This window comes from Lutzomyia longipalpis, chromosome 1 (assembly GCF_024334085.1).
Source record: "Lutzomyia longipalpis isolate SR_M1_2022 chromosome 1, ASM2433408v1".
Lineage (NCBI taxonomy): Eukaryota > Metazoa > Arthropoda > Insecta > Diptera > Psychodidae > Lutzomyia > Lutzomyia longipalpis.
The window spans coordinates 12,834,814-12,861,905 of NC_074707.1; the positions used below are offsets into that span (position 1 = coordinate 12,834,814).

Below are 27,092 nucleotides of genomic sequence, written 5' to 3' on the forward strand. Positions count from 1 at the left end.
TTATTATTGATGTATTCCAACTCTAATACGTAAAACTCTTAAAGTAAACTAATAATGAAAAAGCTTAGAATTTCAATAAAAAAACGAATGGATAAGTTCTCGAGAACTCTTGGATATCTATAGTTAAGTTAGCCAAAAAATTCCTCTTCTTGACAATTTATATAGGTAATTTATAAATTAATTATAGCTAAGCGAAAAAGACCATCATGAAAGAAATTAAAATACTATACAGTGGGACCCCAGTACAACGACCACTCGGATGTACTCTTCACACTCATTATTTTCAATGCGCGAGAGTAGTATAACCAAGCGGTCGTTATACTGGGGTCCCACTGTATAGGGGCGAGCGGGGTTAAAAAAGTCACTCAAGGGTTTAGAAAAAGCTCAAAATATCATATTTCCCAAATAAATCAAGCGAAATGTATTGCTCATTTCTTTAGGAAATTTCTTGCCCTACAACTCTTTCTCAGATCATTTTGTTCTATCTAGATAGGAAATATGATATTTTAGGCTTTTCCTAAACCCTTTAGTGACTTTATTAGCCCCGCCCTCCCCTATAGAATCGCCAAGAACTTTTCGAACAACCAAATAATCGAAAGCTCAGAAAAGCTCCGGGGAAAGTAGATGAGACACTCTCCCGTGACTTTCGAAATGAACATAATGAAAATAATAAAATTTGAACTAAACGAACTTTTTTTCTGCATTTCGACAAAATTCGTGATTTCCGTGTTTTTTCCTAAATTTGTGGGCATAGAACGCATTTTTTGGGCTCCTGGGGCACTTACGGATGCTCCGGGAGCCTCGGGGAGCTCCTCCGTGCGGAATTTGGGGCCCGCGGAAATTTTGACGGTTGGGGATTTTACACGCACTTTTTTTTCTGGAAATGCATTTTCGCGAACTTTTCAAACCAATGATGCCATTCGACGCGGCGTCGCTTCCTGATTGCAAAAACTTACTTCCGGCCGGAAAAATCGGCGGAAAACGCGAGAAAACTGTAAAAAACTGAAAGTGAATTTTATATGGGGGCGCTACGAAGGGGGGCTCTGGGGGGAAAATGAATGTCGTCGGTAAAAACCGCCTGGTATCAGGAGTCTCTGTACCAAATTTCATCACGATCGGCCCAACGGTGTAGAAATGCATAGATGAACAGGAACGAAATTATAGAGAGACCTTTTTTTTATTATAGAGATTTAACAGAACATTTGCTCACCCAAAATTTGCAATTATGTATGCTAAATTGCATTTTATTGAGCATAGCAATGAAGACATTGCTCGCAATTCACCCAAGAATATTTAGGTGCCTAATAAACGTAATTCTGATTAGATACTTAGCTCTGAATTAGCTATTAAAATTCAAAATTATTATTTTTTCCTTTTAATTTTTTTTTTGTTTTCCTTTGTTGACGGAAAATTCACGTGTAGCATGTATCTCCAAGCAACAGCTGTTTAAAAAGGTAGTGGGAGGTAAATAACGTTAAGTTAGTCGAGTTTACTTCCGGTTCCATGGAAACGCCACTATTCCAACAAAACGTTCCGCACTCACTCAATCGGGTTCAGTATGAAATTGCCATTCTACAGAATCACAGTTTGTGGGAAAATTCAGTGTAAAGAGTGAAAATTTACAACCTCTGTGGTACATACTGAAAGTAAAGACCCCATGTTGGTTTACAGTTGAATTATAGATAGCAATGCATCTCTGTAGACTATGATATCATATTCAGTGCATAAATTTCCCACTGGACTCATGCCATTCCCAAATATCGGATTGTGTTTCTGCATCTCAATGTTATTTTGTGTAACTTGTGCATCGAATTTGGAGCAGTATCTCCATCAAGGTATGTATCTATACCTCATTGTACATTATAAATTCATTAACGGATTAGTCATGTATTAATGTCTCTTTGGTGCTTGTGTAGTAGGATGAGCATACGAGTCATATTTGTAACTTCTACTTTTTTTCTGAATAAGAGATATGCGTGGATGATCACACTTCCGGCCACTATCCCAGTTTTTGCATAGAAAACAATTTTTTTTTAAGAGCACTTGAAAGCATTTTATATTTCTCTGCAATTCACTTTTACTAAGCTGTGGTTTACTGTGAAACCCAATTAACTCTGTCAGCTCTCAATCAAAGTCTATTCACTAATTTTGATGCAGTTGGGAATTTATGGCATCCAAATGTAGGGCAATTTCAGCTTTTCGCCTATATGAGTGATTATTCACCATTTTTGTGGTTTGATTTACCTAATTAATTTTATCTGCTAGAACCACTATAAATGGGATTTCCCAGACTATGGTAACGTTTGTAAAACATTGATCAAACTATGGGAGTTGTTATAGCAGTAAAAGTACCCCCATATATGTATATCATAAAAGTTCAAAGCTCTATCATAGGAAAATAGATATTATCTTGTAGTTTGGGGAAATGCTTTGCATGTTCTTATGCTAATTCTTTCTTCTACATACCCTTGTTCAGAAGCGTGTTTTATGTATTTTATAACATAATCATGCAAAGAAAGATAAGATATTATAAATTGACAAAAGGAACTAAAAATATTTTCAAGACAAAAAAGAAGTGAAGAAAATAGAGTACAAAAATAAATTTTAAGCTACAAAAAATTCTAAGGGTATCAAGGGTTGTTGTCTGTTTATTTCCTGTAAACAATTCAAGAATATTTAATCAATAGTGAATCAATTTTTAGTCTATGAACGGTTTGGTTTACCAACCTCTTCATTCATAATGTTGAGCATTTTCGACACAAACCTACTACTATCACGGAAGTCAATTAGATTTGGAATTTACGTTTATTTTGACAAACAAACAACATTCTTCGTGTCGAATTGCAAACATTTTATTTTACTATGAGGTCGTGAACTCCATTCTTGCATTTTGTTTTAACTTTAGTGAGCATTTAAAAATATATTTTGATTTATTTTTCTAGGCACTAATTTAAATGGCAACACACTCCATGGATCAGAACAAGAAATTAATTTGGAGGATTTTTTCTGGACTGGATCTGGAGACGGACCACCAGCTTATCTGCGAAAGTCCTCAAGTGATTCAGGACCAACCCAAGTACGACATACTTTCATTAAAACATCTACCGTCCTGGCTACTGTCTACATTGATGGTTATGCAGAAACCGAGGGGGATCCTCTTTGTGTATTTGATTGCTCCGCCGAGGATACTTCCTCTGTGAATTATTCCCCAACAGACCGAAGGTATTGGTTGCTAACGGTTGTAGCGGGATTTTTTGGTAAAAGAGATTTCAAGATGATCGAAGAAAAGCTGGCTAAACTCTACAGACTTGCCTTTTCTCGGTGAGATCAATTACAAATATAAATGAAAGAGAATTATTTAAATTTTCATTTTTTTTTAGTCAACAAGCTCGACACCTTGGAATAACAAATTCAACAACACAGCTACCAATTGAAAGGAATTACCGAAGAAAACGTGAATTGAAAGATACAAATTTGTCCATATCACCAACAAAAACTCTTCAAGATGAAGCAAAATTTACTACTGATCCTCAACTAAAGGCAAATCTAACTATGAAAAATAATACAAAAAATTTCTACAGAACTTCTGATCAATCTGGGCAAAGGACAGTTAGGGTAGTAATTCATAATTTCACCCAATGGACGGAGTATGAGCTGAAAAATGCAGAAAACCTGGTGGATTACATGAATGAGAGACGGTAAGAATTTCTGGAAGTTATACATATTTAAAGACATCTTATGTTAAAAGTTAAATCTCAATTTTTTTCAGAGGCAACAGTGTTCCTCTTTCAAATCAGACCGAGTTCATTTACACGGTATTCGTGGGTCAGAAGCCCGTACTAGCGGTTACAGCAGCTGATGATATGAAATTAGTGTCTCAGCAGGAAATGGTGAAAGTGATGGAGAATGATGTGTATACGAAAGCTGAGCGTGAGTTTGTTTGCAAAAGTTAAAATTTTGACTACTCATGAAATGTTTGCACTACAATTTCCCCAATATGTGATTTCTTTCTAGCTTACCTGAAGGAACCCTTAGCCACACCCCTAATCCCCTCAATTTTAGTGAATGGCAGTTCGAACATTTTCCAAGTTGCTACTGAAAATCCAATTATGTTTGCAATTATTTGCACGTCGTTTTTCCTCCTCATAATTCTCCTAATAAGCCTTGTGCTAATGACGAGAGCTAAAAGAAAGCGGAGTGCCGAAGTTCGCAGGTGAGAAACATTCAAAATGTGTGGGGGAATTTAAGGGGAGGGCACGGTGTTAGTGTAAACATTTTACTACTTCGTCACACATTCCTTTGCACTTTTTCTGCACACCATTGACTGACTTACCTGCAGGATATTTAGAAATTGCTATTTATTTAAGAGCGGAACTGATGATGTTAACGATGACCTGCTGAATAATGAATTTTATTTGCAAAAAAAAGTTCTTTAGTGAAACAAATTAATTTCAACATTCTAATAGATTATTAAAATGTACTTTTTTTTTTTAATTTCAGACTCGCTACTCAAGCATTAATATCGCAGAATAGCACACCAACTGAACACATGCATTCATCTCATCAACGAGTGATTGGAATAGATAACTTTGGATTCCAGAAGTCATCTCAGTTTGGCAATGGACAAAAATTGGAAAAGGGCAAACCACCCACAATTCTATTCCCATTGCCACCATCATCACCGACAAGCAGGTATTTTATAGCATGAATTATTAATTTAAGGGGAGTTTAGTTGATTAATTATCGTAGCTCCACGTCAGATTCGTCAATCTACTATCCTAAGAGGAAGTCTCACATGGATATCCAAGATGTCCTCGAAGAGAAGTCAGCGTCTCTCTTCAACAAAAAGAGTGTTAAGGTGATTGATAGCAAGGATGGGCAGGAGCATAGTGATCACATGTATGCGACAATTTCAAAATGTCAGTCGAGCAAGAAGAACAAATACAAGAGCAGGAAGAACCGTTTGCCGGACAATAGAGTTGGCTCAATAAATGATGCTGGTGTCCAGACATCACCTACATCGTCAGATCGTAGTGAAACCACCTACGCCTTGCCCTCACACAACGAAGATTACAACCCCGCTCACTACTACAGTGAGAAGTATGCTAAAAGTGAGATGTATCCGGAACACCTAAAGTCAGAAGACTTTGAAGTGGCTAGTTCGGTATTTGATTCACCCAATGAAGCCATAAACCGAGAAATTCTCAGAGTCCTGCAAAAGGGGGAGAAGTCACCCGGCAGCGGAAGTATTGGGTCCTACCTCAGTATGGCTTCTGTTAAAAGTTTTCCAAAGTAAAATTTTACAATTTTATTTTTATTTTGAAACATTTTTTAAGTAATAAATTTTTACTTAAAGATGCAGTGCTCCAGAACCTCTTAGTCGCATCCTGGAACCAGTTACAGTGACACATTTTGACATGTATGACGCTGAAGAAAGGATGAAGGCTGAAAATGGATCAAATGGTTTACCAGAAGATATTCAATTGATTAGAAGTCACAGCGATGGAACTGATCCAGGTGTAACAGGACCAATTGTTTGGGAAATACACAAAAAAGAAGTTCAGAGAAAGAAAGGTATTTAGCATGTCCTTAAATAAGTTATTATTGTGATAAATTTATTTTTTTTAATAGCAAATGCTACAAGAAAAGATACCGAAGATGGAGATTCCATGCCTAATGTTAGTCTGATGAAACCAGGTGGAGCTAAAATGGAAAATCGAGGAAAATCAGCTACAGTAACGAGTGAGAATGAATTATTTCACCACAATACGTCAGACCTTATGAGGCCAGTTACTGCGAGTATTCCTCAGTCTACGATTACGGAAGAAGCATCACCCCCTACACCTTCGAAAAAAGCCTGGAGCAGCACAACACCATCTCCTTTGGTAATTATTAGTTATTGGTAGAAGTGGAAATGATTGAATTAATTTAAAATTTAAATTTTCCAGGTACGACCTCTCAGTGCTGGACCTTTCCATCGACCTCCTGCGCCAGTGGTTGATGTAGCGAGAGTCTTAGCGCCACAGGAAGCTGATAAAACGAATCTGTCATCGGCTCCTCTTATCGAGGCCATACAGAATGAACTCAAGAAATTTAACAGAGGAGATAACAATTAAACACAAAGCATAATTTCTATAAACGTGCGGAATTTTAAAAGATCCAAACATACGATATCTATCTAAAAATAACCATATGTAAATAAAATAATATCATATCATACATCAATTTTATTTATTTAAATATAGGTATAAAATAAATCCAAATAAACGATATTAATTTAAACTAAAACATCAATAAAAAAATTAAGTAGGTATTTGTAGAGATATGAAAAAGAAACATAAATTCATTAAAAAAAAAGAATTTGTAGTGTAAAAGTAGTATTTTTAGTATCTAATACCAATTTGTGACGAAGTTTAGATAAATCATAGAATGTATAACTTTTGTATGTAATTTTCATTTGATAAAGAGAAATAAATTGAATCGAGGATCAACAAAACAAATCGAGAATCTTATGCATTTTTGCATTTATTTGCCAATATACATATTTTATACATAGTTAACAAATATTAGTTTTGATGCAGAATTAATACGTTTATTGCAACTCTTCAGCACAATAAGTAAGAACTTCATCAATACAATAATAAGTTTCAATAACTTTTAAACATTCCATATACAATTAGAATTACAAAAAAATGTCTGATTTGCTAATCCATCGCAATAAGACTTTAAATCTTTTTTTATAAAAACTTCTTTTTTTTTTTCAAAGAAATTTTCACCAGCCTTGATGATTTAAGATCTCATTGTCAGAAATAAATTCATTAAAGTGTTTTCTTTTTATTTATACAGTGAGAAGAGGTTTTCTTTTGGTAATTAATCAACTTAACTGAAGCTCTTTAAATTCGGTTGAAAGGGTAGTAGTTCGTAGTATTCTGTGCTCTCTAGCTCATCGCTTTCACGTCCCAGTCGAGGTGTATAAATATCATGGCGGCTCTTTACTGTAGAAAAAAAATTGTACATTTATTCGAATTTTTGTCCTAATTTAAATAAATAAAAAGCCATTTAGCGGATGGATTTGGAACAACTTCGGAAAACTTATCTCGCCTCTATGATTCATAGAGGTTTTCATAAATTTTCCGAAGTTGCATTTTAGTAAGATTTGAAAAATTTTCTTTCCATATGGAGAAGAAGCCAGAAGCATTTTAGATATTTTCCATCAAACATTCACCTTTACACCTTGTTTTGTTCACCTTGGATTGTGTCGTCATGTTCGGGACTACGTTTCTGAATTCGTCCCAGACGTGGTCCAAACCAAAGTCCACCATTTGCTCCAACACCTCCTGTCCGTTTACCATATTCTTCCCTGGCAACTTTTGACCACAATGTACCAGTCCTGGATCGCCCTACTCGTGGGAATGGGATCAAACCTTGGCGTTTCATCTCGTATTTTGGTATGTCTAAAACCAGATGATTTTATTTGCATAAAATTTCCTTCTTTCCCTTCATACGAAAAATTGTGAAAAATAATTTAAAAATTTTCAAAAATACCGTAGTCTTCTAATGAATTAATCATTGCGTCGTAGGCAATCATTTCAGGATCGGATCTGCCAACTCTTGGGAAAGGAAAGAGACCCATATTTCCAGATCGTCTTGGCTTCGACTCCTCAATGTCGGCTTTTAGAGAATAATATTTTTTTTATTATTAAATATAATTTTTCCTCTACTCTAATTCTAATCCCGCTTAATCTAGAACTTTTCAATAAAAAAAATTAAATAATATGCTAACAAATATTCAGATCAATTTATTCATCATTGATTTTTCTGATACATATAAAAAAAAATAAATATTTAACAACTGTGCAAAGTAGACAAAATTATCCAATTTAACGGTTAAAGAAAGATGATGAAAATGAAACTATTATTATCAGCAAAACTTTGAACAATATAGTTTTTTAAACTTAATTTAACTCTAAAAATTTTGCATTTTCACAAAAAATATAATTTATTAAAAAATATATATTTTCTCTCAATTCACTTACAGTTTTGTAATCACATTTTACAGTTTGTAAAATTCTTCAAACAAATACTTAAAATTCTTTTTGAATATTTCTCACAACTTTTTAAACCAAGTCACGTCAATTATGAATACCTTTAAACCAACAGATTTTTTTTAAACTTTGAATAAAAAAAAGGTTATCAAATGCCTTTTCAGAAAAAAAATCAAAAGAACTCTTTTTCTTCCATATGGTTCTTTGCACAAAAAAATATATTTTGGTGACTCACGAAAATCATCATTCTGGGAAAAGACTTTAGAATATTTTAATTTCTACTTAATTTGCTATTTTCACATAATATTTAGCAAATTTTAAACTTTTTAAGCACAAACTGTAGGTAAAGAATTTTTTCACTTTTAGCTTTGATTTTATTAAGAACATACTCACCATCAGCTGCCGTAGCTAGATGCATAGGCAGAAGAATGCAGAAAATTGTGTAGAGAATAATGAGTTCAATTCCAGATGCTGATCGAGCCATTGTACCCAATTTGTATTTTTTTATAAAAGGGGTTAAAAAGGGTCACTGTTTTCCACCAAAAGTACAATCACTGCTTATCCAAAAGAGTGGAGTGTGAAACACAAAGTGTAGCACTTTTTCTCCTTCAGGTGTTGCTTTATCTGATGAAAAGCTACAAGTCGTTTGTTGTTGCCGCCACAGTACTTGAGCTTTTATATCATCCCGCGGGAAAATGTTGTCTAGGTATTTACGGTATTACGCTTGCGTAGTTTCCATCCTGTGGAGGTACCACGAACCCCGCTGCACCGGCCAACGTCACAAAGGAGTGAGGACATAACACAATTTGCGCTAAAATCACATTCATTCTTTTCTTTCTCTCCCATGTTGTATATACAGGACAAATATGATCTTATATCCATTTAAATCCACTGTGTAGGATGGTAAGTATCATTATACACGGTGTGATATGATGGCAAAAAAGTAGCATATTTGTAGGGAAAGGACAAAGCTCCATATGGCATATGGCAGTGTGGGTCGGAAAAAATTTAATTTTGTCCATCTTCTTTCACACATGGAGACAAGGAGGTATCTAAAAATATCTGAGGAATGGCCAATTTATGCAAATCTTATCAGGGTTGGTAACTTCCCATTGATTGAGGCCACACACGGCGATGCACAATGTCTATTCATGGCTCCATTATGTACCTCCATGGTTTGCCCATTCTTAAAGATGACGCCATCTTATTTTACACCCACTAATTTCTCCAAGTCAAAGATCAAGAAATTAAAACAAATTATTTTTATCTCAATTTCATAAAATCTGCATATTTCAAGAGCCATAAAAAATATTTTAATTCTAAAATAATATTTTATTAGGTGTAATCAAATTATTTAATTCTCCTCCGCAAAGCTCTCTCAAATTCCCAGAAAAACTCTTTACTGACCTTTTTCCAAAAGCATTTATCATCCGTCATTTATTAGGATAATCGCAATTTATCAAGTGTAGGTGCAAATGTCCTTATTTGGGTGTGAATTGATACATCAGTCCGAAATATCGGGAAGTGAAATCCACCGAGAGAGTTTTATCCTTTTCGCAAAGGAGAAGAGAGCGTAAAGTTGAGAATGTCGGACGAATGATTAAATGGGGGATGGAACACCAGAGATACCAACAACTGGGCGTAAAAGTACTTTTTCTAAATTAAGCTTTTAAATTGTGTTTGTTTCGAATGCCTTGATGACGACACATCCTTTCAATTTATCCCCATCAGTTTGATCTGACTCACAGGAGGGGAGATGACGTGGGATTAGTTTGCGAGGACTCAAAGATTCCTTGAGAAAGAGATTTTTATTTATACTTTAAAATGCTCCGAAAGAAACATGTTTGCCATTAAAAATGTAAGAGATTTCTTCATCGATATGTCTCGAACTTTTCAAGCACATCCGCATTTACCACACACTCACATGGTACGAATACCATTGGAGTTGGAGAAGAATCTTTTGTCTACAAATCTTTCTGCCAACGCACGAAAGCGGGTGGTAATCTCACCTAATCGGAAAAGTTATTCGTGTCCCTCCAATTTGGGGTAGTATCATCGGGAAAGTGCGATTAAAAATACATTCACTCACACCTTTCGAGCAAAGATATCTCAAACAAGCATTTATTGTATGTTGAAATGTGCTTAACCACATCGAATCAATATAATCTTTCTCTACTCCTTCGTCAAACATACAATTGTCATGTTATTTAGTTTAACTGCGAATATAATAATAAACAGCCAAATAAACTTTATCAAAGTAAGTATATAACACTTTAAATCCATCCTGAAGCACTTTGACCTGCGAAAAAAGATTTTCCCTTTGAGGTTGAAGGTTTGGCTTTCGGTGTACTTGATGAGTTTTCCTGTAATCCCTTCACATCTAAGGTTGAAAATTCAGTTTCATTCCCGGTCACAGCGGAAGAGTCACTTTTGGGTGTATTTTCCTCTTCTTTCGCAGAAGGCTAAATGGTATAAAAATAGAATATTTGATATCAAAAATTAATTCTTAATATTATCATAAATTCTTACATTGCACTCTGGTGGTTTTTCAATTGGATTTTTAAGAATGGGCTTGATACGAATTTTTCTCTGGCTCTGTTGATTACTTGAATTTCCCGAATCATTTTCTTTTTTTGATGAGGATTGTTCATTTTCCTGTAAGAATAGATTTTATTTTTTTTTTATCATTTACTTTTGTACCTTTATATGCACAAATTTTACCTCCTCATTTCCCTTATTTTTGTCTAAATTTTCTTCAGAATGTAATTTTTCTGTAACTTGTGAGAGCTCCGAAATTTTTTCTAATTCCTTAGATTTACCCTCTCCATCTTTCTGCATTGCCTTCGACATAAATTTTACATAAGCAACACGAGTTTTTGGCGTAACGTCCGATAATTTGGGATTAATTTCTGAAAAATAAATTCGACAAATTAATATAAAATCTCTGACTGGAGACACGTGACGGTTAAGAGGGGAATTAATTTATTTACCGAGAATTTTTTCAGTGTCCATAGACATGCCTTTGTCAGCATTTTCCATAATATGCCGCCTGAAGCTGCTCTTACTTCGTCTCATTTGGAAATTCTGAGCATTTCCAATTGGATCTCTTGCAGCAGCACCACTGGACACCACAGCGTTCCAATCTTTTCCACTTCTATAATTTTTTTCATTTACAATATATTTTAATAACTAAAAAATATTCAAAACTACTTACGATCTCTTCTCCCCCTTTCCTCCGATTGCTTTGGCAATCTGAGTGAAGACATCCTTTGGTCCTTGACTCGAGTTGAGGCATTCACTTAATAGCCCTTCGACAAATCCGATTTGGAAATCTTTTAAAATCCTCCTTTCTAAGACACGTCCTTTTTTCCCAGCAACTAATTAGCTCGCATTAGGTGTTTCAAAGCAGCAAAAATGGAGAAAACAAATAAAATTTCATTAGATATACTTTGAAGCTATTAAAAAGGATGTCTCGTATGTGAGATTAAAGAAATTTTCAGCCTGCCCTTTCTCTCCTTTTTAATTGAATTAATGAATTTAATTTTTAAAATTTCAAACAAACAACATAACATGGGAGAGTATAGAGAAAAAACTCACTTGCAGAATCCTTTGGGTCAATTCTTGGAGTTTTCATTCCATTCTTATGCAAGATATCAATTAATTCATAGCGGAAGCTGTTGATATCCTGTCTTATTTCCATAACATCATCTTCGGTAATACCAAAATCATCACGTTTCCTCTGTTCTGCCGTCACATACCGACGGACAAGTAAACGCATAACGTTATCATGACGCTTTTGTACCTTCTCTCGAGATTTTTTCTGGAATAAAATGTAATTGATTAATTGATTCTGGATTGTATGTAAAAGCAATAGTTTACAATTATGCTCCTTGTGGTTCGTGGTTTCTTCATTAATCCAAAGAATCGGAACACGATTTTGAGTGAAGGGATTAAATTGAATGGAGGTGGCAATGTTGATCCATCCTCAAAATAGCTCATCCATAGCTGAGTACGTGCAAATTTCCATTCAACATCAGCTCGTTCCTGCAACATAATTAACGATTTATATGCTGACGATGGCACTACTAAATTTTAAGTTAAACTTACAGAAATAATCTGATAGGAATTGCTCATCATTGCAATTAGCATATTCAGCAGGACTATGATATTGATGACACTGTAGGAACCGAACATAAGAAGTGCCCAAAATCGTGTAAAGCTCTTAATTCCCTGTAGCTCAAATGCCATTAAATCAACCAATCCAAATGATGCCCAAAAGAGAGATTGAGATGTTTCAAATAAACTGAAAGAGAATCAAATATGAGAAATACAATTTAATTTAAAATTATTTTCGTATTACTTTGCAAATCTTCTCCAGATAGAACAAGCTTTCTCATGATTATCAAAATCAGGAATTTCCGCCGAAAGGTGGTAACATTTATTCTTTTCCAAATCAGCATAGTACCACATTAATTGATTTAAACCTGAATTTTAAAATAATAATTATGTATATGAAAAAAATAAATTCTGAGACTGAAGTAAATGTTAATATCAATTGATTCTCACCACATCCGAAGGCAAAGAGCACAAGTGTGTAGATAAAGAAGAATTTAATGATGTCGATAATCATTCTTCCGAGTGACACTTGTAGGGGACCCAAATGAGGATTAATTGAGAAAATGTGAACTAATTTGAGAAAGGAGAAAATCATCCCTGCTGCAAAAGCCCCTTCAGATATAAGCATCGGGTCAAAAGGGTCCCATTGCTCTCGTGGATACCACGGATTGAGTCCAGCTTTTGCGTCTTTCTTTTAATAAATAAAAATTAATATTTTTTTTATTAATTCGAATTCAAAAATAATTTATAAATTATGTTGGGCAAATGTATGTATTTTATATTATTACCTGTACTGTGTACCAAGATGAAAATCTCAAACTAATCCACATGACGTAGAAGACATTCGAAATGAAATCCACGATATTCCACAAGTCTTGAACGTAATCAACCAAACCACCTTCCCATAGAGCTTTCATTTCTCCGTAGATGAGACTGATGACGTAGAGAATGACGAAGCATTCGATAAAACCTGGCATTGCTCCACGTTCGTGTTTCTTCCATTCATTGAGAAGCGAAAGAAGCCATGGAGTGCCGATAAGTTCGAGAATTAAATATTCCACCCGCTGCGAAGCTAATCCCAGAAGAACTGCAAAGAATCACAGGAATTATGTTTATATTCGTATCACATAACTCTATTAGGCGAGAAACTCACGGAGGAAGAAAGCGTAACTCGATGAATGGCATATGAACTTCACAAAAGGTTTCTTCATAAATTTGCCCATTTGCGAATTTGGGGCGAGCATATAGATTACGCTGTAAACGGGAAACATTGCTCCTAGTTTCATAACTTGCATTAACTGCCCCACCATCCCCTTGCGTCGAAAGCCAGGGAGTCCTTCATACCAAATAGCCGCTAGAAGTTGCTGGACATTGGGATGAGCGACAAACTTGTGGAGAAAATTTAAAGAAAATATCCTTGATAGTTTTCTTACAGTGTATTATTTTTTTTTAAGTTAATCTCACCTGCTTTTCTTTGTACTTGATTGCTAATTTAAGACGTTCCAGTGTTTGTCTTTCCCCAGGCTCCCAATTCTCATTACCCAATGCCCCATTGAAATTGAGCATAATTTCCAATTCATGCGAAGTTCTAGTGTGATCCAATAGACTTGTCGAGAACTCCTGGCAATTTTTTCTCATATTCTAAAGAAAGAAAAAAAAGAAGAGGATTTTTATTTCTGCGTGAAAAAAACTCCCACAGAGCCTGTGAGGAAAAAATAAAAATCCTTCGCGCCGAAATGGTGTATTAAATGAATCCCTACATTGTATTCCATGCGGAATTCCGTCTCCATTCGACTTAGGCGTCTCAGTTCCCATGACAATTCAAATGTAGTCAAAATAGGATCTCGAGAACTCAACGCTATAAGAGAACTGGAAGACAAGGCCTTGTATGCATTTATCCTTGACTGCGAATGCCTGAGAGAATCTTTCTCGCTGGAAATCACGCACTCATCACAGCCACACCTGAAAGAAGATTAAAATGTAGATACAATTTAATTAAATATATTTTTTACGCCTCCCTTTTAGCTGGTATTTAATAATACCATGGAGGATGCTGAGCAGAAAAAAATGCAGCATATATGATTTTGATTAAATATACCTATACCTACTGCAAAGTAGCGAATGTAATGAGGTTTTATGGTAGAAGATGATACCTATCAGGAGTTACATTGTGGTATCCAATTAACACGTACTATTGTACAATGTGTAAACAAATATGCGTGTTAAACTCAACGAATAGTGCAAGTTTCTAAGCAAACACCTTCCATTCTACAATATTCAATTCAGGGAGCATTGTAGAGGTCAAATGAGATTAATACAAAATTTAATTTTATAACATTCAATGATGATGCTTATATTAAAGGTACATATAAAGTTATAAAGGTGTAGCTATTTTAACAATGTTAAATAAATTATTGAAAGAGGAAGAAACTTTTCATTGAAAATTCCCTGAGAAATTGTTGAAAAAGTTTCCCTTTAACATAAAAAAACATAAATTACCTAACATCATGTGGGACGGGCAGTGTTGCCCCCCTATCAAGAAGTAGTTTGAGAATTTCATAGTTGTTCTTGTGGGCAGCCAGAATAAGAGGTGTGATGTCTGCTGTAAAAGTGCTCGTAGCTTGATTCACTGCCTCCCAGCTCTGGTGAATTAAAGAACAAGATTTAAACTCAGGGGAGAAGGACCCACAAAATCAATTAGGCTTACATAGGGCGTGCCAGGTTTGTGATGTTCCTCCTCCCACAGAAGTAAAGTTTCCACTCCTTCGACATATTCCTCTGATATAGCATGAAGGAGAGCATCCTGGAATTTTTATTAAATGTTGATTTTTTTGGTGATTTTGATGTAAATTCCTACATTAAAAAAATTAAAGAATGATCGTACCTTTACTTCAATACCCTCACTTAGAAGCAATTTTATAAGATCAATATTTTCATTTTCAATGGCTGATATGAGGGCTGTTCGCATAAGAGGATCCACGCAGTTGATATTGAACTCATCAGGTTGATTTTTGTATTGTTCAATAATATTCTGCACAGTAACCGTGTCTCCCCTTTCAGCACTTAGAAGAAATTTCTTCTCTGCTGGTGTTAATTGTAAATCTTGAACATCAATTTCTGCATCACGACTGCAGAAATTGATAAAATCCTCATTAGATTTCTCCTCAACTGATGTGGATTTAACGAGTTCTTCCCTTGACTCCGATATTCGCTTCATTGTGATAATGCGCGCGTATATGGTGTCCTATCGAGCTGATTTGTAACATGAAACTTCACTTTCAACCTCCTCTAACACAACATTTATACTAATTTAATTAATTTTATCGATTGTCTATTTTTAAACATCCACATTATGCACTGTCCAATTTGCATCGACTAAAAAAAACAGGTGGAGCCGAAACGCGAGGAAGAATAACTTTATTCCTTTGAGATTAATTAATCACAATCCCCCTAATTACATACTATTTCCATCACATTCACTGTCACATCTCTATTTTACACAAAAAGAGACTTTTCCTATTTAAACGAGGAAATTTATTTGCAAATTTTTCACTTTTTAGGATTTGGAAAATTCAGCTCTCAAAAATCCTGCAAATTTTTCCAAGAATTTTGTCCGTCCATCGTAACTGACCAAAAAGAACTGAGTGGCACATTGAGGAACGTTTCGAATGACACCCACTAATCATATTAGTGGATGGCATATTTGTATATATTACATAAGACAAATCCAGAAGACCTTCTTCAGCAAATATGTAAACAAGGGCGAAGTATTTGGATTATAGAGTTCATTCGTCTGGTCTAGTGAGTCGTCTGCTTTACGCAAATTGATTATTTTCTACGGATAATGCGTTACACTTTTTAGAATTATCATTTAAATATTTTAGGGACAGAGAAATAAATTTATTTTAATTTTCAAATCTTAAGAATTATGTTAATTGTCTAATAAATTGCAAAGAATATTTATTTTCCGATTAAAACACGTGAAGAAATGATTTTTTAATGATTAAGAAAATTTTCTCACAGTGTTTCACAATATTTTCCTCGACCGCTGCTCCCTATGTTGAAAACACGTGCTTAGAAATAAAAGCAAAGCAAAATAGTATGAAAGAAAAAATCCTTATTATCCAGAAGACATGGTAATAAGTGTAGCACATGTGCACCGTGAGGAATCATTAGTCCGTCGCGGCGGTTCAAAAAGTCGCGTGCTTGCCGAGTTTAAAATTAGCCAGAAACTAAAAATAGGCCTTTGACAAAGAAGTATGTGAATAATATACGCTTTTTGCTGAAAAATTTCGTCTCACAGCTATCTCCACGGAATGCAAAATGTGCAAGATTTTCCTTCTCAGAATAATGCACCCATATGTAATCCATTACCTACGCAGATTATTTTACCTCTTTGTAGAGAGGAAATGCGTACAATCGCAATATATTTTTTTTATACATAAAGATCTTAGATTAAATTAGTATTTTACTAAATTAAATAAATAAAATGGTTTCCTCTTTGTTATGTTGGTGCTTTAATGTTTTGCGTGCTCATTATATACCTAATTCAAAGCTCATTTTCGTGACAATTTGTATCTGTATGTCCTGCGTACGTGAATATATTTATAAATACATATATCTGTTTCTGGCGAGCACGCTCTCAATATAACTCTAATATCTTCTTACAAACAGTCGCTTCGTAGAACTATGGTGAGCCGGCGAAAAGCGCGCTTCACATAGAATTTTCGCATTAACTTAATTCTCTCTGCTCGTCTATTTGCTCGCAAATATTCCAAATATCATCATATTCAATCAATTAGTTTACTCTCACCGTGTCATGGATAGTTTCAGTGCAAATCCCTGCGCCTGTGTACGAATAATCTGTTAATCTCTCGAAGCCACATCAAGTTGAGTGTAATAAAATACATAATTTCTCAATGAGTAACCATTTTGGTGTGCCTTCAAATCTGTGCTGCAAAAAAAAGTTTTCTCGTCAATTTGAAAACGCAAAAATCAATCAATGAAATGTTATATTTATTTCAAATTGACCGCTTTTAAAATCTATTAATCCAAAGCCTAATTAATCATAAAAAAACTAATTATTCCCTAAAAGTGCTACAAAGATGAAGATGAACTCAATAAATTTTTATTGGTGAACTAAAAATAAATTTGAGGTGTAAACATGTATTTAGGTGTATAGATAAATATTTCTACTAAATTTTCTTTTTTTTTAATATACATATATTCTGCCACTAAAATTATCCTCCTCTGAACATATCGGAGTGATTTATGAATACATACATATTCTTCTCAATGTGATTACTCCATACTAATATAAATATACCGCATGATTCGTTGTTGTTCTTGCAAGAATAGAACATTAGGAAATAGTGTTGAGAGCAACGTTTTTTTCTAACGATGCAACGAATTTTAAGCTATCAAACGGCAATGAGCATGAGGGCAACAAGTGGTCGAGAGGCACGAGAGTACATCACAAAGAGGATATGCATTAGTTTCGTGTTCAGTATTGGATTTTTTACCCTAATTGCAGGTAAATTTATAAGCCAAAGTTCTCAAATAAATTATGAAAAATTTAATATGAATTTTAATTAATCATATTTATTTAAATTGTTATGAGGAAAAAAATGAGCCTAAATCTTCCTTATTAGTTGAGCTTTCCGTTTTTGGACACAGAAGTTGAATATTCTTTAAAGTTTTAATTGAAAATGCAAGAAATTTTATAACAATTCTTATTGGAAACTTTTCGAATCTCTTGTACGTGTCGAAAAAGTATAAATATTAGAAAATTTATATCCGACAAAGCATTGCAATTAAATGCAGGGAACAAAAAATTATTCTCCTTCATACCGAAATTTCTTCTGTAATATACACAAAATAATTTTAATACTTTTTTCAATTGAACCAGTTAAAATTAATTGATAGAATTTCAATTAAAAGAATCGTTCTCACTCAAAATAAAGATGAGAATCGAAAGAATTTTCAGCACACCTAATTCAAATTAAGCTCAATGAATGAAGTTTATGTACAATGTAATTTTCCACAAAGAAAGCCAAATGTTCTTACAATTTTCTCGTGTAATTTATCTGCAGGGTTTTTGCTTGGAAAATTCACAACAGATCGGCAGTACTACATAAAACGTTTACGAGAAGCAGATGTATCAGCCGTAAAGGAGCTCGAGCACACATTGGAAGACCTCTATGGCACCGCCAGAAACATCACAGTTTATCAGTCGACTCTCCTTCAGCCCAATTCGAATGCCAGACTCTGGGAGACCTACATAAAATGTGGCTGCCTGTTGCAGAAGAACGCCGATTTTGATGAGAAAGTGAGCAATTTCGTTGAGAATCTCATCAATGCACACATAAAAAGTTTCACCGATTGCCTTAAAATTTTGGATGAACTTTTGCATACAATCGATGACTGATGTAATGAAGAAAAAATGTATTTTTTTTAAACACAAAGAAATATCCCGGGATTTTTAAAGTAAATTTTTAAAGAAATTTGAAAGTTTTTCTTTTTTGGATTGTTTTTAGGATATCTCCTATTGATAGTACGCAGCGGATTTATTCCTCCAAAAAGGCTCCAAAGAATATTTTAACTTATCCCCCACATAATACTTCCGCAATTAAACCTTAAAGAAAAGCTTTTTCCCAACCCTAAAGAAAACTTTTTATTTTATTTTTAGTTTTATTAAAAAAAAAAAAAACATAATTTTCAAAATAGTGGTGCGTTTCTTCACTTTTTCAGCTTCTGGAAAGCTTTTCTTAAATTTTCCTGCGCTTTCTCGCGTGGAAAATGCAGTTTTTAGGGTATTTTCTTACATTCATTTATTTTTCTTTCTTCTGATGCAATTTTCCGGCTAATTCTACTCATGAGGAAGGTAACATTGGTGTCGAAGAACGCGCATTTTGGGAAATTTCTCATTTTTCGGGAAAATTTGATGAAAATGTTCGTTAATTTTCTAACGGTAATTTTAAATTAAATCATCGGCCGTTGCGAATTTTCAAATATTTTTACCAGAATTGATTTTTTTGAATTGGCGATGCCAATCGACGCGGCGTTGCCTTCTAAGCACGATAAACCCAATTTTTACTGAAAAAATTGCTGGGAAATACGAGAAAATCGCGAAAAACCGGCCGTGCGAGCGAGACAGTAATAGTAATGTGTGAATGAGAGAATCGGGAAAATCAAGGTGAGATGGCACGTACGCAATATCCATTCGTCTCGCTTCCTCGTCAACCAACAGCGCCCGTATCTTGCAGCGGACACTTGGACAATTTTCGTTTGTTTTGCTGTGTCGTCTTTTTTAGTCTAAAAAAGTCTCTTTAGTTTAATTTTAATCTTCAGAACATTCCGTGTTTGCCCAAGAACTGAACGACATCGGATGTGCCGTGAAATATTTGTGGGATCACAAGAAAAGCGCCAGTGAAGTGTGAGAACAAAAAAAAGTTACCTTCACAGCAAAGTTCGGATGCGTTTTTGTTGAATTGAAAATGAAATGGGTGTAAATTAAATTAGAGGACGCAAAATTGCTAAAGTGGTGCTACTTCTCTGCTGAATGGTATTCATTGGGAAGGAAAATGAGAGGAGTTTTCGCGATGTAAATCGACGGGTTTTGAGGATGGACAGGTGAGTGTGTGGGGGCGGGGATCAGGTGAGCTGGCATTTAATAATTCTTGTGTTGTTGCACCTCTGTTGTGTTTGCAGGAAGAACAAGATCACAAATAAGATTGCGGAGGAGAAGGAGGGTGAGGGTGGCGGCAAGGTGATGGATAAAAATGAAAGTGGTGAGTAATTCTTAAAGAGTAGAGACGACCTTATTCCGCAAGCGAAAGCCATAAAAAAGTCGTGCACATCGCGCACCGGAAATCACAACAAACGCGCGTTTCGTTGCACATCAATACTTTTTTCGCGGTGGGTTTCCATGGATTACGCCAAACATGTTTTCATGCTCTCAACAATGCCATTCCTCACCAAGTTCCCTCCTAGTCACATGATTTACAGCCAGTCTGGTGTTGTGGGTGCGTTCTTGCAGGTGCTGCCAATTGTCTGGGGAAGCGCAAAAAGGGCTCCAGGACGCGTCAGGGGGCATCAACATCAACGAGGAGCTGCACAAATTGGAGCCTGGATAAGTGGTTGGAGAATTGTATGCACCCCGACAGTGGAATCTCCAATTCTTCACCATCAGCAGCTGGATCGGTAATACGCGAGAACAATTCTTCACCAAGAATTTTTCCCACAATGTCCCAGGTGTATGCTGCTAATGCCTACGAACCGGTACTTTGCACAGTGAAGATGTCTTTCCCCACCTCCGTGAGAAAAGACGCGATTTAATTCACATTTTTCTTTCTTTCTCTCTTAATGCATCTCCCCCGCCAGGTGTACAACCATACACCTCTCAGCTACTCCACACCAGACACTTCTGCGCTGAAGAATGGACCCGGCAGTCCTCCAAGTGAGCACGACCGAGAGAATGCCCCAAAGTTGCCGGAGAACCTCCAGGGGGCGGCGGACATGGAGAAGAACAGGTGAGCCTTATTTTATATTATTCATTCGCGCTGTGATCGCGCGCTTCAGTGGCTACGCGAGAAAGTCAGTTGAGGCGCAATATCGATTGATTTTTCCCACCTTTCCCAAACGGAAATCCATCATATTGTCGCGTGCTTTTGGGTGCTTCTTCCTGCCAAATGGTGGGAGATATCGCTGGCGGGTAGAATTTATTGATTCTCCTCTAAGGCAAAAATGACTCTCTTATCGATTTAATTAGACACCGTGGCCCATGGAGAAATCTATCTTGACAGTGGAATACTCACAGTCGCCCGCTCAAGGTTGTTTCTATCATAATCAACTTCTTCTTCAAGTGTGTAGTGATTTTATTTCAATTCAAAATATCCTCAAAATGTTATTTCGTGAAATATTCCCAAAGATTCTGCAGCAAAAAATTAAGATTCCTGTGAAATCAGTGAAGAAAGAGGATTTTAGGATAGTCAAAAAGGTGAAAAGGATCAAGCAAAGTGCCTGAATTTTGAAACCTTTAACGAAAAATTCTTATCAGGTCATGATAACCTCGCGCAAGCTCTAATCAAAGCCAATTAGTGATTAGAATTATCAAACAAGTGACGAAACTAAAAGATTCTTCTTCACGCGCCAGGATACTTAAAATAGCAAATCGATAAAATCAAATGTTATCTCTTTCATTTATTAATCCTTAGTCGTCATTGTTATGTGAAATGTGTAAGAGATTTTAACGATTTTCAAGGGAATTTCCCATTGCAAAAGTGATCTAGAAAGGAACTGAATTTAGAATTTTTTCCTCATAAAGTTCTCAACAAGGAAGGGTACAGAAATTAAGTCAAACTCTTCCTTTTCATTAAAACACAGCACAAGGTTTAGAGCTTTAGTCATAATTGTTACGTGTTTTTTTTTACACTCACAGATAAATCGAATAAATACCAGCAATTATTTAATTTAGGTGAATTGTGCAATACCGTGTTGATTTTTTTTCAATTTAATTGCAAACACATTATTAATTGATGGTTTGGTGGGGCTGTAAGTTCTGCAGAACTGTGCGAGTGAAATCTGAAAAATTATTGGCGCCACTATTAAATTGCAAACCATCTTTTGCTTTATTAATCAAAATAACTAAAAAGGAATTAAAAATATTTTAATTAGAAAATGCAATTAGAAAATTCAAATGAAAGACGTGCATAAAGTAAAAAGTCTCTGCATTGGTATCGCGCGCAAATTAGCATACAATAGTTAACGTTTATCTGTATTGTTTGTTTTCTCTACATAAAAATATACTACTAAAATCAATTTTTAAATCTTTTATGTTATTTTTATGATAAAACTAATAAAATTGAATATTATTTAAAACCAAAATTTTATAGATTATCAAGGTTAAAATACATCTGCGTGTACATAAAAACCAAAAAATATTGGTATGAAATGTTTAATGACCTTTCAAGTGCCATTCCCCACTAAAATTCATTTAAAGCACCCGCTTTTTTCAAGGTCAGCAAAATATTTTTTATAGTTTGAATTTTTTCTGTTAAATTTCATGATTCTAGGCCAAAAAAATACAATTGAAATTTCATATTATTCAAAAGTAAAAATCGCCATTGACTATGTAGGTGTAACTGCTTGTTAGAAAAGGTAGATTAATGGGAAACAAAACTCTGTGCTTGAATTTATTCATGAAAGCATCTTCAATTTAACATTTTGTGCGAGTTTTTTCGTTGTTTCGTGGGGTTTTTGTATGTGAAATGTGGATCGCTAAAGAATTAATGGTTCAAACAATTCAAAAGAGGATTAGACTTTCAAATGCCTTTCATGGATAGTTCTGTTGAATTAAGACTTTTGAGAAGAAATTTAAGGACATTTTATAAACTTTTAGCTTACGAAAATATTCAATTTGTTCTAATAAAAGAAAGAGAACAAAAATGAGCATAAAAATTCCCCAAACACTCAACAATTCTTTTTAGCATCAACTAAACCATTTCATATCGCACGACCTCATGTTAATTCCAAAAATCTGTTGCAAATTTACGTAAAGAAGAGGGGGGAGGGCTTCGTATACAACATCAAAGTAAAGTGGAGGATTTATGTGCGAGATAGAGTCTAAAGGTGTGAGGATTGTGTTAGCAGTGGTGGAGTTAATGGATTTATTTTCCTTCACGTGAACGCAACTATTTTTACACACCAAAAAAAAATTTCTCGTTGCTTCATTGCAGATTCAGCGATTTAGGGATGACAAGTATGTCGGACAATGACTCCAAGGAGCGTGATGAGGAGGACGAATTGAGTCCCACAAGCTCAAGAGATCTCTCCAATAATACAAATACCCGACCACAGATTGATGGGGCAACGGCAAAAGATGGAAAACTTCTCGTGACGCTCTTGGAGCAGATATCTCTACTTCACGATACAAATGCAAAAATCTGCCGAAATTTGCATGAGACGAAAGGTGAGATGAAATTGATATTTTTCTTCTTCTTGACGCTTTTCTCCTTGAGTTTTATCCATATTTTATGTATTTCTTCTCTATTTATCTCTTTTGTGTTTTTCCCACAACATTTCGGAGACTTTGCAGCGTGTGTGTGTTGTGTTTTATTATTATACTATTTTATATACGATCTTTTCTTCCCGATTTGATCATTCAGTTGAGATTGAGGCTTTGAAACATGCACCTAATTGGAATCTACGTCACCGTAGAGATAGTAGCGTTAGTGGATTTAGCACCCACAGTCAACCATTGGGTTATGTCTTTGGCACACACAGTCCAGCACCAACGTATCACTCAGGTATTTTTTATATTGTTGTTGTTTGACTCTGAAAAAAATTTTTACCATTATTTCCATGCCTTTTTTGGGAGGCGTTTCACAGTGTGTAGTGTGTGTGTGTGTATGAGTTCATTTCCCACGATAAAAGTCACAGATCAAAGCAAAAATGACCCACGCATCGTAAAAAAAATTCATGCTACAATCTCCACTCTCAAAGAAGATACAAAAACGGCGCAATTTCACACAAGAACAAAACTGTGATCATCATTTACACAGATAATGCATGGAATGAAGACATTTTCCCCAAGATTTGAAAGTCAAATATCATAAATATTACCTACATTTATGCGAGCTTACGAATGACGGAACAAGATTTGATCTTATGGAGATTTTTTTCGTAGTTGCTAAATTCACAATTTAACGGAACAAATTGAATTAATACTTAATCTAATTTATAAATTCTATCTTATGGATTAAATTTACTAATTGTGCCGTCAATGCAAATTTTTTCTTTCAATCATTTCAACACACTTTTGTGCTCAATATGAGGAATTTTTTTTTCAAGCTTTAGCAATTCGTTTTGTGGATTCATTGAAAATTCATTTTCATTGAAATTTTGTGCACTTTAACCATTTTATTGTATTAAGTTTTCACTGGGATTGCCATTGCAATGTGAAGCTACAACATATACAAAGTTAGCACATAGATTGAAGATAAAAATTTACATGCACTGCGAGAGAGTTTTTGATTGATTTTGAGCTTTGATGATCACATTTATTTTGTCTCAAAAAAAATATATGAAAGGAAAATCATACAATGTATGGGGTAGAAAGATGCTTTCAAGCAATTAATTCATCAGCGCATCATGTTTTAAAATGATGAGGAACACTCCATTGCATCTCAAAGATGGGTTTTATAATTTATTTTGGAGTCTTGGGAAAGCGGTAAACTTGTGAATGTAACAAATTGTTATTGCCTAAAATATTGTATTACATTATATGAAGGTTTTAATGATATTAATGCATTAATTCATTCATCAAGGGAACTTACTGCATTGAATTAGTCATGTTTGCACCATACAGTACCCACAGAAAGTTCCGGATCAAGTGAATGTTGAAAAAAACAACAACTCATGCAGAATTAAATTCTTTTTAAGGAAATCTTGGATTGATTTATTGAATAGAATTTTATGTTTTTCCAAAGAGTAAAGCAACAGGAACGTGATAAAGTAAAACTCTCAAAGAAAAGAGCTTAAAGACTATTATTTAGTACACTCAGAAATGTTTTTATGTTGACTTTAAGGCCCTAAAAGTGGCATTAAAAGTTTTAATTTTCCGGAAAGTAAAAAAGAATTCGGTTAAAGGAGAAGTTTTAAAAGTTTTTAAAAGAAATTTTAAATCCTGTGAATATCAGACCTAAAATTAAAATATTCCTTAAGGAGTTTATTCGTTTCTATATGAGGAAACCTCTCGTTTGAAGAAGTAATAAGATCTCTTTAAAAAGGATCAAAAATTGAATAAAAATTGTCAGAAACTTCTTATTTTTCATTAAAATCAACGACGATGTATTTTAGCTGTGTTTTTTTAAGCTTCGTCTCTTTGTGGGTGTTTTTTATGAAGTGACGTCATTGTTTGCATTTTTGGGCAAATCATTGCCGCCTTTTCACCGCGTTTATTTTAGTGGAAAATGAGAAAACTCTTTGGGGATTTCATATTCTCTTTCTATTCTTTAAAAAATTATCCGTATATCCGGATTAATCTTTAAAATGAAAACTTTTTTCCATTTTCTTGTACAGAAGCACATAGACTCCTTTAGAATTTTGGCTCAGTTTGCTCATTTAATAGTAAAAAACATTTCATAAATATTGGGGGAGCTCTTATAATTCTTATCTCAAAGACTTCCGTTCCAGCCTCGTGCATTTCTTCTTTAAGTAAAACCAAAAAAAATCAAATAAGAGTCAGTTTTATTTAAAAGCAAAAAAGAAAGCATTTTGGACCTTTTTTGTAGAGGAAAAGAAAAGATCTTTGTGATGCAAAATTGCGCCATCCATCCCAGACGATTTTTTTTAAAGTGAGAAATGAAGATTGTAAAATGAAATTCCGATGGGGAGATTAGTTTTTTTTGTCTAAAAGAGTGAGAGTGTTAACAAAATGTTTACGCGCGTTGGTTCACGCTTTTGTTGTTTCCGCCAGGTATGTACACACCAGGAATGGTGACTGATGTCATCCGTGAGGTTCGCGATGGTGCACGGATACGTGAAGAGGCCATGATTCATAAGTGAGTGGAAAAATGATTTCTCCAAAGCAAAAAAAAAAATTAGATTAAAATAATTTAATTTGCAAATAATATCAAAAATGTTTCTTTTTTTCTTCTTGTGCACAGAGTGAAATCCATGCTTGAGGAGAACTCGTGGGCTATGAGTGAGATGAAGATCAAAATGATGATGGAAATGGAGGAACTGAAGCGAGAGGTGCAGCATTTGAGGTCGGATAAGAAGGAATTGAGCAATAAGGTGGTGAAGATGGAGAATGAAATTGAAGCATTGCGGACAATGGTGAATAGTCATCCGGCAAAGCAGCAGCAGAAGAGCAACAATTCGGTCGAAGGGGAGAAGCATTTACTGAATAATTCACACGTAAACTACGGCGTGATTAAGCAGGAAGAGGGAGAATTCTACGAGGTGGATATTGTTAGTTCTCCGGGGAAGAAGTATTCGCCCGTCTATGAGAATCGTGTCGCGAAGCCTGTGACGGTGAATGCGGATCAGAATCGCTTCTACACACCCCAGGTGCTCAATAATGGTAGCAATCGTCCGCTGGATGTGACGAAGAATTTTTCATCGGGACATTTGGTGCAGCAGGAGAAGGATACGCTGGAGCTCAGGCGAGAGCTGCAGGATGCAATTGCGGGGAAGAAGAATGCAGAGAAAAGAATTCTCGAGTAATGAGTGAATAACAAATCTTTCAATTTAATAGAATTTTAAAATAAATTTCTCTTTAACCTAGCTTGGAGCGTACTGTGGCAAATTTGCAGAAAGGAACCCCTTCGCGCTCAAGTCCTCCAACAGACGGTTCACCGGACATCACGACAAATTCCAGCACAGCTAAAAGTGCCGAAAGGCATTCATCACACGTAAAAATTGATCTTGAATCACCAATTAGCAGCAAGAATTCCACAATTATTCCAATTGCCTCGCAAATTCAGAGTGTCGTTCCAAAGGGGAAAGTTTGTCTCACGGGGATGGTAACGGATCTTTAGGGAAAAACACACACACAGACACACCCCCCCCCAAACACAAATCCTCACCCTCGAATAATTCCAAAATTAAAAACAATTCGAATAACTGGAAAAGGGTTGGAGATGGAAAATTCGTGCCATTTTGTCTTTTTTTTTTTTTTACTTAAAAGGAAGAAGAAAATTCTTGATTTTTTTTCTTCACATAATTCACATTCACACGACATTTTTTCACGTACAACTCATTGATGTACTTTTATTTTAATTTCTAAAAACTAATATTTATATTAACGCAAACATAATTATAGTGCCTTTAATTATTATATTGCCTTCACATAAAATGGAGCGAGAAAAGTGAATAAGAAATATTTTTGACTTCTTTTGGGAAATATAGAACATTACGTAAGAAAAA

At 35.0% G+C, this 27,092-nt stretch overlaps 5 protein-coding genes across 10 annotated transcripts; 3 read left to right on the forward strand and 2 right to left on the reverse strand.

The window, feature by feature from the left end:
• The first annotated feature begins 1,518 nt into the window (after positions 1 to 1,518).
• LOC129788750 (uncharacterized) lies at positions 1,519 to 6,270 on the forward strand. Of its 2 annotated transcripts, none has more exons than XM_055825075.1 (10): positions 1,519 to 1,835; positions 2,943 to 3,321; positions 3,381 to 3,698; positions 3,770 to 3,930; positions 4,015 to 4,213; positions 4,501 to 4,692; positions 4,750 to 5,292; positions 5,357 to 5,574; positions 5,632 to 5,885; positions 5,949 to 6,270. In XM_055825075.1, the coding sequence occupies exons 1-10, from the start codon at positions 1,706 to 1,708 to the stop codon at positions 6,114 to 6,116; spliced, it is 2,562 nt and encodes an 853-aa protein (XP_055681050.1). In that variant the 5' UTR covers positions 1,519 to 1,705; the 3' UTR covers positions 6,117 to 6,270. The 2 variants fall into 2 exon arrangements, with proteins under 2 accessions (XP_055681050.1, XP_055681059.1); XM_055825084.1 differs by having other exon boundaries at positions 5,698 to 5,885.
• Positions 6,271 to 6,507: 237 nt separating this feature from the next.
• LOC129790661 (cardio acceleratory peptide 2b) lies at positions 6,508 to 8,693 on the reverse strand. Of its 2 annotated transcripts, none has more exons than XM_055828286.1 (4): positions 8,439 to 8,693; positions 7,546 to 7,671; positions 7,248 to 7,454; positions 6,508 to 6,995 (listed from the first exon to the last, which is right to left on the reverse strand). In XM_055828286.1, exons 1-4 carry the CDS (start codon positions 8,527 to 8,529, stop codon positions 6,880 to 6,882), a joined length of 540 nt encoding a protein of 179 aa, XP_055684261.1. In that variant the 5' UTR covers positions 8,530 to 8,693; the 3' UTR covers positions 6,508 to 6,879. The 2 variants fall into 2 exon arrangements, with proteins under 2 accessions (XP_055684261.1, XP_055684268.1); XM_055828293.1 differs by having other exon boundaries at positions 6,907 to 6,995; positions 7,226 to 7,454; positions 8,439 to 8,675.
• A 1,437-nt stretch (positions 8,694 to 10,130) lies between these two features.
• LOC129790669 (transient receptor potential protein) lies at positions 10,131 to 15,803 on the reverse strand. Its single transcript, XM_055828306.1, has 17 exons — positions 15,046 to 15,803; positions 14,869 to 14,964; positions 14,661 to 14,803; positions 13,922 to 14,123; positions 13,626 to 13,802; positions 13,315 to 13,549; positions 12,950 to 13,248; positions 12,612 to 12,852; positions 12,406 to 12,529; positions 12,153 to 12,348; positions 11,925 to 12,089; positions 11,643 to 11,865; positions 11,260 to 11,422; positions 11,036 to 11,199; positions 10,767 to 10,954; positions 10,575 to 10,700; positions 10,131 to 10,507 (listed from the first exon to the last, which is right to left on the reverse strand). The coding sequence occupies exons 1-17, from the start codon at positions 15,376 to 15,378 to the stop codon at positions 10,319 to 10,321; spliced, it is 3,264 nt and encodes a 1,087-aa protein (XP_055684281.1). The 5' UTR covers positions 15,379 to 15,803; the 3' UTR covers positions 10,131 to 10,318.
• A 1,030-nt stretch (positions 15,804 to 16,833) lies between these two features.
• On the forward strand, positions 16,834 to 18,664 carry LOC129790673 (uncharacterized). Of its 3 annotated transcripts, none has more exons than XM_055828332.1 (3): positions 16,834 to 17,057; positions 17,579 to 17,694; positions 18,254 to 18,664. In XM_055828332.1, exons 2-3 carry the CDS (start codon positions 17,592 to 17,594, stop codon positions 18,586 to 18,588), a joined length of 438 nt encoding a protein of 145 aa, XP_055684307.1. In that variant the 5' UTR covers positions 16,834 to 17,057; positions 17,579 to 17,591; the 3' UTR covers positions 18,589 to 18,664. The 3 variants fall into 3 exon arrangements, with proteins under 3 accessions (XP_055684307.1, XP_055684316.1, XP_055684296.1); XM_055828341.1 differs by having other exon boundaries at positions 16,834 to 17,050; XM_055828321.1 differs by lacking the exon at positions 16,834 to 17,057 and adding an exon at positions 17,065 to 17,317.
• Positions 18,665 to 19,393: 729 nt separating this feature from the next.
• Positions 19,394 to 27,092, forward strand: LOC129790685 (uncharacterized). Of its 2 annotated transcripts, none has more exons than XM_055828353.1 (9): positions 19,394 to 19,793; positions 19,872 to 19,951; positions 20,200 to 20,441; positions 20,544 to 20,692; positions 22,898 to 23,130; positions 23,327 to 23,467; positions 25,639 to 25,723; positions 25,829 to 26,386; positions 26,452 to 27,092. In XM_055828353.1, exons 1-9 carry the CDS (start codon positions 19,723 to 19,725, stop codon positions 26,702 to 26,704), a joined length of 1,812 nt encoding a protein of 603 aa, XP_055684328.1. In that variant the 5' UTR covers positions 19,394 to 19,722; the 3' UTR covers positions 26,705 to 27,092. The 2 variants fall into 2 exon arrangements, with proteins under 2 accessions (XP_055684328.1, XP_055684336.1); XM_055828361.1 differs by having other exon boundaries at positions 19,411 to 19,793; positions 20,200 to 20,363.

Coding starts and splice junctions, on each gene's coding strand:
- LOC129788750 (XM_055825075.1), top strand. CDS start 1,706: ATGATATCATATTCAGTGCATAAATTTCCCACTGGACTCATGCCATTC. Junction 3,699..3,769: donor GATTACATGAATGAGAGACG/GTAAGAATTTCT, acceptor AATTTTTTTCAG/AGGCAACAGTGTTCCTCTTT. Junction 4,214..4,500: donor CGGAGTGCCGAAGTTCGCAG/GTGAGAAACATT, acceptor TTTTAATTTCAG/ACTCGCTACTCAAGCATTAA.
- LOC129790661 (XM_055828286.1), bottom strand. CDS start 8,529: ATGGCTCGATCAGCATCTGGAATTGAACTCATTATTCTCTACACAATT. Junction 7,455..7,545: donor TAATTCATTAGAAGACTACG/GTATTTTTGAAA, acceptor ATCTGGTTTTAG/ACATACCAAAATACGAGATG. Junction 6,996..7,247: donor ACATGACGACACAATCCAAG/GTGAACAAAACA, acceptor TTTTTTCTACAG/TAAAGAGCCGCCATGATATT.
- LOC129790669 (XM_055828306.1), bottom strand. CDS start 15,378: ATGAAGCGAATATCGGAGTCAAGGGAAGAACTCGTTAAATCCACATCA. Junction 13,249..13,314: donor GAGTTACGCTTTCTTCCTCC/GTGAGTTTCTCG, acceptor GATTCTTTGCAG/TTCTTCTGGGATTAGCTTCG. Junction 11,423..11,642: donor TGACCCAAAGGATTCTGCAA/GTGAGTTTTTTC, acceptor CGAGCTAATTAG/TTGCTGGGAAAAAAGGACGT.
- LOC129790673 (XM_055828332.1), top strand. CDS start 17,592: ATGAGCATGAGGGCAACAAGTGGTCGAGAGGCACGAGAGTACATCACA. Junction 17,695..18,253: donor ATTTTTTACCCTAATTGCAG/GTAAATTTATAA, acceptor ATTTATCTGCAG/GGTTTTTGCTTGGAAAATTC.
- LOC129790685 (XM_055828353.1), top strand. CDS start 19,723: ATGGTATTCATTGGGAAGGAAAATGAGAGGAGTTTTCGCGATGTAAAT. Junction 19,794..19,871: donor CGGGTTTTGAGGATGGACAG/GTGAGTGTGTGG, acceptor TTGTGTTTGCAG/GAAGAACAAGATCACAAATA. Junction 20,442..20,543: donor CTGCTAATGCCTACGAACCG/GTACTTTGCACA, acceptor CTCCCCCGCCAG/GTGTACAACCATACACCTCT.